At 41.7% G+C, this 13,054-nt stretch overlaps 1 protein-coding gene across 2 annotated transcripts in view; it reads left to right on the top strand.

Annotated features, from left to right (window-relative positions):
* Trc (Serine/threonine-protein kinase tricornered) overlaps nt 1–13,054 on the top strand; it is a 131,249-nt gene that overhangs the window by 25,052 nt on the left and 93,143 nt on the right. Inside the window, exon 1 of one of the 2 annotated variants that reach the window (XM_077419578.1) lies at nt 5,306–7,371. The exons of the other annotated variant lie outside the window; for it this stretch is intronic. Coding sequence (XP_077275704.1) covers nt 7,032–7,371 — 340 coding nt within the window. The 5' untranslated portion in view covers nt 5,306–7,031. Of the gene's footprint in view, nt 1–5,305; nt 7,372–13,054 lie in introns of those variants that run through there. 2 annotated transcript variants of the gene reach the window in all.

Genomic DNA, 13,054 nt, shown 5'->3' with positions numbered 1-13,054 from the left:
TTTTTACTAAGAATATATTTGCATTGCATTCAGGGTCTCGTATATATGTATTTAAAATATCATCCGGTGGTTTCGGGATATCTCGCTTATCACGGATATGTAACGCGTTTGTTTTATGCTCACACCTCAACTTGAGATAACGCGTCGTATAAACCGAGGTCATTGTCTACACGTGGTACGGAAGAGTCGCTCTCTGCTGTTATACTTAAATCTTCGACTTCGTTTACCCAGACGCGGCGGATGCCGCGCCGCGCGAAAAAAAATACCGGGTGCATCGTTCCCGTTGCGACCTCTTGGCATAATTCGCCGGCACAACGAAGGTTTTCATCGGTTTTCCAGCAGCTCTGATGTCACGACGGTTTTCGATGCATCGGAAATCGATCGCAAATAATTAAGCCTTGACAGCCGCTTCGGTCGATTTCTGTTTCCTAACGACTAACCCATCAGGATGCCGATAATAGGTGAAGATAGGTCGGTGACGGTGCCCTCGGGGCCGTTCTGATTACACCATTACCTACTTGCGCTATTACTATTCGTCTGGTTGGCACATGTATGTGTGCGTATGCGTGAATACATGCACGCGTAATCGGTTTATCATAATTAACATCTCATGAAAGCCGAGCGAACGAACGGAAAATTTCCGAGCTAATGGCTGTGAAATTCGTTCTAATCATCGCAATTTGGGAAATTTTGCGTTCCTGGGTATCGAACTTTCAGCAAGCTTCGGCTGCACTGTATCTTTCAATTTATTATAACCGTTTCTTACTTTTTCGATAGGTTTATGATTTGTTCAATTTCTTACTTAGCGATTTTTGAGCTGGAGAAATCTTTCGGAAGATCACTCACTCTCTCCTTGCAGGATTTAAAAATAAGAACAAATTTAAATCTTTGAAGATTTCAAAATTTATATTCTTACAAGAAATTAGTTCGTTAGACTGTTCGGATCATATTTGACTATGATTAAATTTATTATCACTAATTTAAATTAATTAAATAACGCATATTTTATTATAATGATATCGATTATAATGACATTCTAATTATTATAAAATTGGTAATTTTTAAGGAAATTATTTCGCCGTCGTCTGTCTCTATTAATCTATTCATTATTATTAAGTACGTGTTATATTCAAATATTTGAATTTAGATTGTTAGGTAGTTAGGAAATAGTTGAATTATGGATTGCATATGAGTTACCAAAAGTCAAATGGTCAAGATTAACACAATAGATACTTAATTTTAACGCATCAGCTTGTAAAACTGAAAACTCGAATGATTCCTTTATACAATATATTGTTTAATGCTATTCTGTTATTCAGTAAAAAAATTACATAAATAATAATCATTTTTTTATAGAAATCTGGTTTCAACTAAACTGAAACTAAAATATACATGTGATCTATAAAGAAACTTTTTAACATTTTAACATATATAAAAATTGGTTTATAATTAAGAAGTCCAATTTCTGTAGTTTTAAAAATAGTTTACGTGTTGATCTGAGAACCTAAATGGCATTTCTCCTCGTTCCACATCTGATTCCCATGAAACATTCGCTTGTAATGGGACTCTTTGTAACCGTAGTTCGTATGCATTTGCGGTAACGTGAGGTTCAACGTGTCGCTTACGCGTGTGCGTCCGTATCCGAAACCCCCGCAAGCACGTCTTGTCTGCAGAAACGACGGACGTTAAACGTCACCACACGCGGGCGTGAAGTCTCGCTGCGTTCGCGCTCGCGCGCGGACACGCTTTCTGTTTTTACTTCGCCTTTGGAACGGGCTCTGTTACGCCGCTCGGCCGAATAATAATTGACTCGACTTTCCATTTTCAACGAGAATGCGACGTTCACCCGTTTGTCAATAGTACAGGAAAGAAGAAATTACCACAGGGAAGCGCTCTCGAGAGTTCCTCTCGCTTTGCTCTTCCTTATTCTTTTCCTTTTTTATTACGAATTTATGCACAAGGTACATACAACGTTTTTACATTTATAGGTTCGTTTATTCAAATATTATATATTCTTGGCAACTTATTTGTTTAAACTGCAAAATTTTATCTACTTATTCCGTTGTATCCGTCACCGGAATCTAGCATTCTATATCATAATACTCGCCATTTTTCTCCATATTATTAATTCACGTGGATTTAATATACGCTTCAACTTTGCAAGCAATTCTGAAAGCTTTGTTCCAGAGCCTACAATAGATTCCTGTTCCATTTTATTCTATTATCTTCCCGCCTAATCTTCTGTTTCTCCTTTTCGCGTTCCGCGCGCGTCGTTCCCTTGTTTTCCCTCGTACACCAGTTAGCAACCAGCCATACGCCGCCCGAGCGATCACTTATCGATCGTACATGTCGAATCGCTGTTTAAACTTATCAGCGAATCAATTGACCGGTTCTGAGAACGCGGACGTAACCGAGGCGCGTGAACGTCACGCTCCTAGAGCGCCGATAAATTGGAGCCTCGCAGCAAATATCGAGGATACAATAAAGGTCGATAACGCCGGCTCGTTGAATATGAATCGCATTTCGATCTCGGCGAACCGAGGAGAAAACCGTTCGCGCTATCGCGTCGCGTTTCATCCGCGTGAGTCGGTTATTCGCGTGAAGATAAAGGCGAAGAGTCGAGAAGAGTCAACGCGCCGGAACCGAGAGCGTTTAGGGGTTCTAACTCGATATGTAAAAGGCCCTATTATCGAACACCTAGGTAATCGTGTCCCTCACATGGAACAGTATTAAATAAATCAAAATAAAAAATAATTATGATGAGCTTTGATGAATATAAAAATTTTATCAATATTTACAAGTATTATTACTTAAAAAAATGTGCAACAATATTGTTTTGTAATAATTAGTATCAATAAAAAATATTTACTTATACAGATAGAGCGTCGCTGCGTTTCATAAAACGGTACATGCCTTAGAGGTTAGGTACGACTATAACCAATTTCATGTACCCTGTATGAAACAGTAGTTTATTTTATAAAAAACTGTTTTATGAACCAAGAGCTACAAGTTAAGCTATTTCCGGATATTCAAAACCATTTAAATGTATAAAAATAGTTGAAACTTAATGAGTACTTAACGAGAAATATTTGATCGTTCCAAAAAGGGAACATCGATTATGGAACGGGGGGACAAGCTATAAAAATATAGTGTTCCAACAGACGTACAAGTTCTTGTTTTAGTTTTTTATTTATAATAATTCAAATTTTTAATAAGATTTAATTTTCTAAAGTTTATTTTCATCCTTGAACACCAGCCTATCGATCAAAACTCAAAGTATTTATATATGAACCCTTATAATAATGTTAATCAACCAATAATCTATAACCTCTGCAAAAGTGTTCCATAATAGGGCCTTTTACTTTACGCTTAGAAACGAGAGAAAAGAGATTGTCCAGCCGCTAAATATATTTTCGTCATTCGATGATATCGCGAGCTCTCTCGCGGCGCGGTCTCGCGGGGTGCGCGACGGGGCTCGAGGGAGGCTTATTAGAAACTTTCAAACATGGCGCGGCGAGAGGCCGCATGATTGCGGCGCGCAGGTAAAACCACCTCGGTGCATCGTGCAAGGTGGGGGGATGCAACCGAGTCGTGTGCACACACACACGCACACGCACAAACACACACACACACACACACACACACACACACACACACACGCGCGCACACACACACACACACACACACACACACACACACACACACACACACACACACACACACACACACACACACACACACACACACAACGTGCATACGCGCACACATGTACGCGCGAGAGAGCAGAGCTCTCTGTCAGTCACGGTGCGCCAGCGCGTCGGTGGGGCCCGATCTCTCGGTCCCTCGTCCCTCCTCCTCAGCCCGTCGTGCATTCACGTTTCACGTACACACACGTGCGTGTGCTCTTGCGTTGCACCGCCTACGCCTCTTTCGCGTCGCACACAATGCCACGCGATACCCAATGTGAGGCAGACACACGTCTCAAATAGCGTCGCGTCGTCTCGCCGGTCCACCGTCGCACACCTTTTCCCGTCGGGGGTACATGGCTGCGAAATTTTGTAAATAAATGAACAAATAGATAAGAGAGGAGATAAGAGCTGGCGCTCTCGTTTTTTTATTTGTTACTAGACACTACAGACGCGCGCTTCGCGCGCGCTATTTAGCTTTAACATTATGCTATTACTATTAGACTATTAACCCCATGATACACACAACTGTCAAAATATACAATGACAGCTGCAAATGAAGTAAGCGCAGCAAGAGAACCAATCGGCATCGCGGAAAAGTGACAACAATACCTATGACATGCCCTTTTTAGAAGAGGATTAACACTTGTAGTCCTGCGTTGTTTTTATTTCTCTTGGCGTTTCATTCGGTTACCACGTTTCCGAAAAAGTTTCTACGATAGTCGAAAAGGGTACGTGGGCGACGAACCTGCCGACCTGACGACCCGGCGCGCGGCGAGTCCAACAGACGCGTACGGCATGCGTGTATAGTGTGGCAGAGGGAAGTATCAAGTATGCTTGCTTGTGTATATGCGCCACACGTGTGTTCACGAGAGACCGGTCTAGTCACGGATAGGAAAAGAGATGAAGATACATCAGGGCTGCAGGCGGGCAGAGCAGGAGGATAGGAAGAAGCACAGTAAGATAAAGAGACGATTAAGCCTGTTTCACGCTTCACGTCGGAGGTCGAAACCGGCAATAAAATTCACAGAAATCCATAATTCAAAATTAACGTCTACTCAAGTAAATCTCGGTTAGCGATTCATCCTCACTGTTTCTGTGTCAGCACCGCTGGTAATACGCACGAAGAGAAAAATAGGAAGATGATTTACAATCATATATGATTTCTGCTTCCATTCGGAAAGTGAGATTTCTTCTTTTTTCGTATTTCAAATGCACCACGCAATCACAGGCGAAGATTCTTGACCTGTTTTCGGCATTCGTATGTGAGATTTGTCCGCCTACGACTAACCGGCTCCAATTTTGAATCGAGTTCCCCATTCTCAATACGCGCGACGTAATACGGCCTTTACGCAGCTCCGCGCGAGATGCGAGGGTAAAGGGGGTGACGGCGGCGAGCGGGCTCTGTGTGTTGCGGTCGCGCAGGTAGTGGTGAGCAGTGACGGTGGTTGTGTGTGGTAAGTTATGTTCGCGCGCGCGGGTGTGCGTGTCCCGGGTCCCGGAGCGGGGAAGCGCGCAAGAAAGTCGGTGGGGGGAATTAGCGGCAGTCTTCTACGAGCAACGCGCGAGCCGCGCCGCGGTGAACGAGGTGGTGGAAGAGAGGCACGGCGAGGTGGGTACGTTAGCGGCGTGCGGAGTCTATCGCGAGCCCCCGAAGGAGCGAACCCGAGTCGAGTCGAGCGACCGAGCGATTCCGGTCTCTTCGTGGTCGAGATCGCCCGCGTCCTCGATCGTCGCGTACGTGCGGGTGGACGCGCGCGCGCGCGCGCGTGTGTGAGCCCCGAGTGGAATACGAGATCGAGAAAACGTGTCCTTCGCGAGAGTTGCGCAACCGGCGCTCCCGTGCCCTTCCAAGAGGGATTAAACGTGGTTTTCCGCGAGTGTGATTTTTGATCTCGCCTATTCAGTGACGTGAATACGATCGCAGACGTGCACAGTGAAATTCCACGACGAATTGTTCGTCCTTCGTTCGCAAGAAAGAGAGAGAGAGAGAGAGAGAGAAAGATCGGTAACCGCCGTTGTCCGAAGTCGTCGGCATTCCGGAATCGTCTGCTCGCGTTCAGGGCGAATGAACTGCGCACGGTGATGATAGTTCTCCGCAGCGCGGCGATGCGCGAGTAATGAGGGAGCTGCGTGATCGACCGAGCACGACCGGCGGTGATCGAAAGAAAGAAAGAGAGAGAGAGAGAGAGAGAGAGAGAGAGAGAGAGGGGGGGGGAGAGAAAAAAAGAGAAATTATATATATCTAACCTCGACCTCCAAGTGTCGGGTTGTCGTGTGGTAGCGTGCGGGGCACAACGACGTCGTGATCACGCCACGCTGTTATAGACGGATGTTCGACGGTGCGGGACGTGTCGCGGTAACGAGGGCCCTCGTGATGTACGGCGTTTAGTATTACTTTGTAAGACTGCAACCCCCCCTGGAAACGGAGTACCTTGTAACGTACCAAATAGCAAAACCTATTAACCGAACGTGCAATAATCTCTTCTCGATTTCGCTTAACGGAGTCTATGTTCTAAGGAAGAGCTTAATCTCGCGATAGGAAGATCCTGGATTAATTGGAGAACCATCGGGGACTTCGCGGAACCGTTCGCAAGCTGTGTCTCGCAGGCTCAACAAGTGGACCGTCGTCGTCTCGTAGTCGATTCCGCTAAAACCGTTTTTCCTGGATTATCAGGAAACGAAATCTCAGACGTCACACCGCGATCGAGATCCGCGGGTCTAAGTTCCGGCATTACGCGCTCTTCCGAGCTCGGAGTACCGATCGATTTCGGAGCACCGCGGGTTGCGTTAAACACGCAACAAGTTGAGGAGGAGCACGTGGCGAGAGCAGCGCGTTCGAATCAATTAAAGTGTTTGTCCTTACGTAAGAGCATCACCCGGTGACGCGCGCATCAGCGCGATAACATTTGCTCGTCGCCGATAAGGGCTTCGAGATTTCGCGACGAGCAGACAATAAGTCGCGAGAGAGCGGTCAGTCGATAAACAGCGGCTCAACGCGACGCAAGTGTATCTCTCCGCGAGAATTCCGAAAAGCTTGACGCTTCGAATTCGCGTTTTTAATCGCGCTCCGAACGCCAGTTATTCCGTAAATCGCGATATCGAACTCGCAGGCCCGAGTTTCGCAGGTTCGAGAGAATTTCCGATCTTTATACATATATCCATCGAAGTTCGCAGCATCGCGACAGTGTGCGATGTAGACACGTTATTCGAGGTATCGACGCGAAAGTATTCTTAAAGAGTCCTTGTCGAGGGGGCAGAAAGCGGAGGTACTCCGGAAATTCCTCTCCCCCTCCGGAAGAGAGGGCTCAATTACTAGTGCGGCAGGGCTGCAAGCGATTTTGAATGACCTTCGTATTCTGCGGCTTCGTCTTCGACTCGTCCGACGAGAAGACGAGACAAATGCCGGTCGCTTCGGAAGACTGGGTGCCCCACCCGGGCGCCAAGATAACCAGTTCCATCACCACCGTCAAGGGTGCCACCATACAGAGCACGACGACGGCCTGGATGTCGCCCTACAGCAGGACGGCACCGCCGGATCGCGGTGGGTCCAACAATAATAACAACAATAACAACAACAACGGCGTGGTTATTTTGGATGGCTGCAGACCACCGGCGGCCACGACGGCCAGGAGATTCTTCAGGTGGTTTAGCAGATTAGGGCAACCGCCGATAGGCAAGACAGGTAAAGGGACTGTTATTATATATGGAAGAAGATACACTCGCGACGATACTCCTTTTTTGTAAAAGCTACTTAAAGCATTCTTTTTCTATTAGCAGCGATGAAAATTTCTGGGCACAAAATAAAATATCCAAATATCGGAATATAAAAATAGAGTTACTAAAGTCACAAGTTCGTCACAAATTTTCTATATTTAATTCTTTAATCTTAAGTGGTTTTGCAATGATATATGAAACTCGTTTGTGATCGATCTTTTTTAACGATCGATATTGATCGATACTCAACTCGTAAGTTTATTGCGATGTTAACTTTATCTTTAGTTGTTTAAAAACAAAGATATGAAATAAAAATGAAATTAATAAACTTTGAGGTCCAAAAAAATGTCTTATTATATGCGTAAAAACAAATTAGTCGAATTAAATAATTTCATTTAAATATCATATACGACAATGAAAGTTACATCCATTTAGTTTTTCGATATCCCGGTTTTTTTGTTTTTTTCTGTCTTTAGAAACACACTTGTATTTTTACCGGTAAAAATCATAATTTAAGAAATGTACAAGAATTTGGGAGGGTACAATATTAATTCTGTCTATTTATTTCTCTATTTAATTTTCCTGCACGATAAGTGCAGTATTGCCAGTGCAATTAATAACTTACAACACACGTTATCTTTGACATTATCTGCGGAAACTGTTAAATGTGACGTATATACCGTAATCGACGATGGCATCGTGGTTAGATAAGATTCGTGGCAAACCGGTGGAGCAACTCGCGGCTCTCGCGATTGTCTCAATTCACGTAGATCGAGCCCAATCGCCCTATCTCCTTCTCGTTCTCTTTCCCATTCACGCGTTACTGTTAGTCATCGCAGGTGCATCACATACGCATGTGCGCGGTAGTTGCCGTTAATAAAAAGAACGTGTTCGCGCGAGGTGAATACGCGCTCGTAGTAGTAATGGGTAATTGAGGAGAAGCGCGAGTATACGCATTTATATGTATGTATACCTGCGCGAGCGCGGTGCGTTAACGGTTCTTCTCTTACACGGATTTCTGCTTTTCATAATACGCGCGCGCGACCGCTGACGTTGTCCCGTCCATATAGCGTCGAACAAAGAAACCGGCAGATCTAAAACTAGTGACAAATGAGCACTTCGGTTGAACAGGTTTCGCGTAGCGCGATGTACCAGATGTTTGAATCTTTACAAATCTATACGTGAGGTTTGATAGATCCTATACGTGCATATTTTTTCATCTTATTATAAATTATATACAGTTGGACGACATGAATTATCTTGGTGCCTTCTCCTAAAAATTCATTATTATTCATTTCTGAGATACGTTATTTTTAATCTTTCATTAAAAACACATTACTAATTAAATTAGTATATCTATTTTTATCGAGACATATATTTCGCGTATTTTTCTTGTATTTCGCGAAATAGAAAATTCATTGATTCATTCATTCGGACAATAGAAAATTAACATAGATGAAAATACAGATTTCTTGTATTTTCTCTTACAATTAGTTGTATCTTACATGTTAGATTCTGTATGTGTCCAAACATTTATGTTCATTGTTTTAACTTCGGTCCTGAGAAATCGCACTGGGGTAGCGTAATTCTCGTGAAATCTAAATCGAATGTCTAACGGCGCATTAACAAGCGTTTCGCGTTTATGTGGCTCGTGGGGAATAATAATTGATAACGCGCCGCGCGTTATTCAGAAGTTCCGCCGGGCGGCAAAAGAAATCGCCTAATTAAATTTTATCGACAAAGCGTAAAATTATATGAGGACTCTACAACCAACGGAGGCATTAAAATTCGCACAAAGCCGTTGCTTCCTCGGGTGGAACTGAGTACACGTATAGCACACGTGCCACATTCGAGGCCCGGCATTTTGATTTTACCGCGCGCTTCGTTGAGCACCTGCGAAAATTAGGGTCGAACCTACAATTACAAATAATTGTCGATATTCAGAAGACAAAATAGCTTTGCAAAATCTACGATTTTTTTTTTGAAATAAAAATTGCCTTCTAATTTCTCTCTTTTAACATGTTTGTTTAACTCATCCATTTATATATAACTATTATATTAATATATAATATTTTTAGTGCATTCATTTTGTTCCCAATAATTCTGTCTCGAAAGTGAGTTATTTTAAAAGCCTGTTAGCAAATAGATCGTTGAATTAATTTTCATGGCTACTTGAACAGCAAAAATTTCCCTGCAATTAACCCTTGGATTTTGTTTTTCGTTATAAAACTGCCTTCGCAAATTGGCGGTTGAAAATCACCGTTCCGGGCTGATGTTCTCGCTCTAGCGCGTATTTCATGGCTCAAGTGGGTCGTACACGTGACGAAATACAAATCGTGCGATTGCGAGCAGGATTCGATAAGTCAGCCCACACGTGTCGAGTTGTGTGTGTTACAACCGGGAGAACAAGCGATTTCGAATGTCGCAATAACAAAACAGGGTCGATAAACCCAACTACGAAAACGCAACAGGAATTTCTTTATTCGGGGAGTGACACTTTCTCTATTAGATAACAGTCTGTTAAGCACCGCATTATATACATATATTGCAAGAAGGATAAGCCATAAATTTATTTAAAATAAAATTGATATTTGTCAATGTAGATTGATGTTATTCGAACATTAAATTTATTTTAGTCAATCACTGCATCGTTATATAATATAAAAATAAATTAATAATTACGTCGCTATGAAATTCTATTAAAAAGTACGCGATTTTTAAAAGAATTCATAAGTTACAAATCTTGTGAGATGCAAAGAGAGACGTTAGAACTTAAGCTTGATATAATGAGCGCGATATAATCGTGTAATGGCAAATTTTGGCGTGTATGTCTTAAACAAAGTGTAAATCTAATTTTCTATAATACACTTTAATGTGTGTAAAAAAATATAATATCAAACTCTCTTTTATCTCTTATATAAAATAACCCGAGTGTAATTTCTTACGCCACTGTATTCCCGAGATTGGTATTTTCTCGCGACGTGAACGCAACGCAGAGCGCGATAACTGGGCCGGAAAGAGGATGAACCGTGAACTTGATAAATAAACATTAAACTTGACGGTAAAACCAGGTCGCCGCCGGCATTCGCAATAATAATCGACATTCTGTGTATACTTTTCGCGTGAAAAGAAACGCACGGCGGCATGCCGTAGTGTCGCGTATAGCATCGCGATGCCGAAGTGAGTAGGTGGGCGAGTCTTTCTCGAGGGAGATGGGAACAGGATTGTGTTCTGCTGGATGGAATTGTAGGATTTTCACGCTAGCCGACGCCCGCGACGGGGATTGTTATGCGTTAAAAGTAGGCTGCGGTCAGACGTGCTACGGAACGATTCTTTGGCTTCGACGCAAAAGAGGGTTACGGAATGATCTGATCAGCTGAAATGGTTTTTCGCAGATTTGTAGAGAGCAAATCTTTGATCCATGCGACTAATAATATGGCTTTGATTTTTTAGTTACTTTTAATAAAGAATACACTTTCCACGATATGTAATGTAATGTAATTTTCGTAGATTATTGCCTTAAAACTTAAAACTTAATTCTTTACAACTTCAATATATATACATAGATTATTAATTATTATTTGGGCGATAATACGTATATTATCGCGTTTTATATCATGCTGTCCAATTTGCACATTTTTGTATCTTAAATGTATAAATTTTAAAATGTATAAATGTCTTATTTTATTACATATATTTGACAGCTAATATCTAGACAGATATTTTTGTTTCCGCATGTACATTGATAATATTGTGAAAACTCGTATCTCCGGATATAGGCGGCGACTGTTAGATTGGACGGAAACGTCCGACTAGGTAATTAAAGCCGTTCCACGTTCGACTCACAGGTCGACCGCACATTGTCACCTGTCGGCTGCCATTCGCACCTGTCGACCGACCATCGGTCTGACTAACTTTTTGCCGTTGAAACGGGCCATTACATTTTGAAATTATTGATAGCATTCTTGCAGTCATGGTCCTTGCGATCTAAAAATAATATAAATTGTTGCAATAAAATAGTTAATTCTTGGATATGAATTTTATGTGGCAGAAGCAGATTTTAACTGACATTATGACATTACCATTATAAATGTTAATACATTTAGAAATTAAATGTAGCGATCAATAATTGAAGATTTATTGAATATTTTGTAAAAAATGAATAAGAGAAGTTACTTATCCATTACCCTATAATTTATATAACTTTAAATATTTTAGTATCTGTTTATATTCTAATCAGAAATCAGTAAGATTACAGTTTTCAGTATCAAGTAAGCCTAAAATGGGTGAGAAAGATTCGATTCTGAGTTTAAAAAAATCAATATATATTCAATTAGCATTTTGCCGAATTGTTGTAAGCAGGTACAGATAATATTCAAATCTTAATACCCTTTAATTAAAAAAATATATTCCCGTGATGTCTTGTGAAACACGAGCGTAACGCACTTCGAGGCCGATGCCGCGACGCTCCGAACTTGTCTCCGTGTCGTAACGTTTCGAAACTTTGGTAACGCGCCAGCCAATGACACACCCGGTAGATAGACGTGTTTGCGCGACAAGTATCGCGTGCATGTATGCGTGCAATGCGAGCTTTGGCGAGAGAACAGCCGATTTGTATGGTAAATCGCATTCGCAGACGCCTTTGCGGCGTTAACGTAAGTGTATAGAAATACAGTATACACGTGGAGCTTTTTAACGACGACGCGTTGTCGGCATTGTGCCATTCCGTGTGCTCATTCGACACACGAGAGACGAAGGTGTGGGCGAGGTCACGTGCAATTACCTCGACTTGTCTCGCGTGTGATTTGAAATAGATTCAATTGTAATTATATTTATCGGTTCTTTAAATCTTTCAAGAGGTCTTACTGTTTCAAAATTAACATAGAATCACATATGTTTTTTAACTATAATGTACGAGGTCTTAAATTTGCAAACTTTTAGGAGAAAAGAATCGCATATAAAATGTTTCAAGTTAAAATTTGACTGAATATAAAGCAATATTATTATAGATTTTAGAAACTTTTTTGTATGATTAAACCACGTTACGTGTAGGTTTAGAATTAAAAAAAGATAATGTGTGTTTATGGATTAAGGAGAGATCGACCCCAAATTTTGGTCAAGGTAGTCACATTGCAGTTTGTAAGGCACCAGTTTTGGAACACTCCGTTTGAAAGTGACTAATTGGCGTTTTTAAATTACTGGTTGTGTTGATGAACGTAATAAGAATTTTAAATTAAGTATATTTATTTGCATGCTTTTAAAGCATTTAACATGTTTGCAAAGTAGTTGAAATTTGAAGTACTAATTCTTTGCGAGAGATTTTATAAAATCATAAAGTTAATTGTAATATATAAAATAACATTTATTAGTCATACGAAAGAATCGAGCTTTTAGTTCTATTCACGGAAAATGTTAGGACCTCTTTGCTGCCGTTTAAATCGTCCAGGTTTAGCGATGTTAACGCTTGTCGTTCGACGAAATTGCATAAGATTTCGCGTCGCTCGTGTGCTTCCGTAATAATTCTAACCGTAATCCAGCAGTAATCCGCGACAAGAGAGCGAAGCCCGCGCGAGGTGTTAACATGTATAAAACGCGGACGCAACGCGACGCAACACGATTATTTCTATATACAGTCGTCTAACCGCTATTAG

This window comes from Temnothorax americanus, unplaced genomic scaffold (genome assembly GCF_048541705.1).
Source record: "Temnothorax americanus isolate GAGA-0224 unplaced genomic scaffold, ASM4854170v1 Scaffold56, whole genome shotgun sequence".
Classification (NCBI taxonomy): Eukaryota; Metazoa; Arthropoda; class Insecta; order Hymenoptera; family Formicidae; genus Temnothorax; species Temnothorax americanus.
This window is presented reverse-complemented; position numbering and strand designations above follow the sequence as displayed.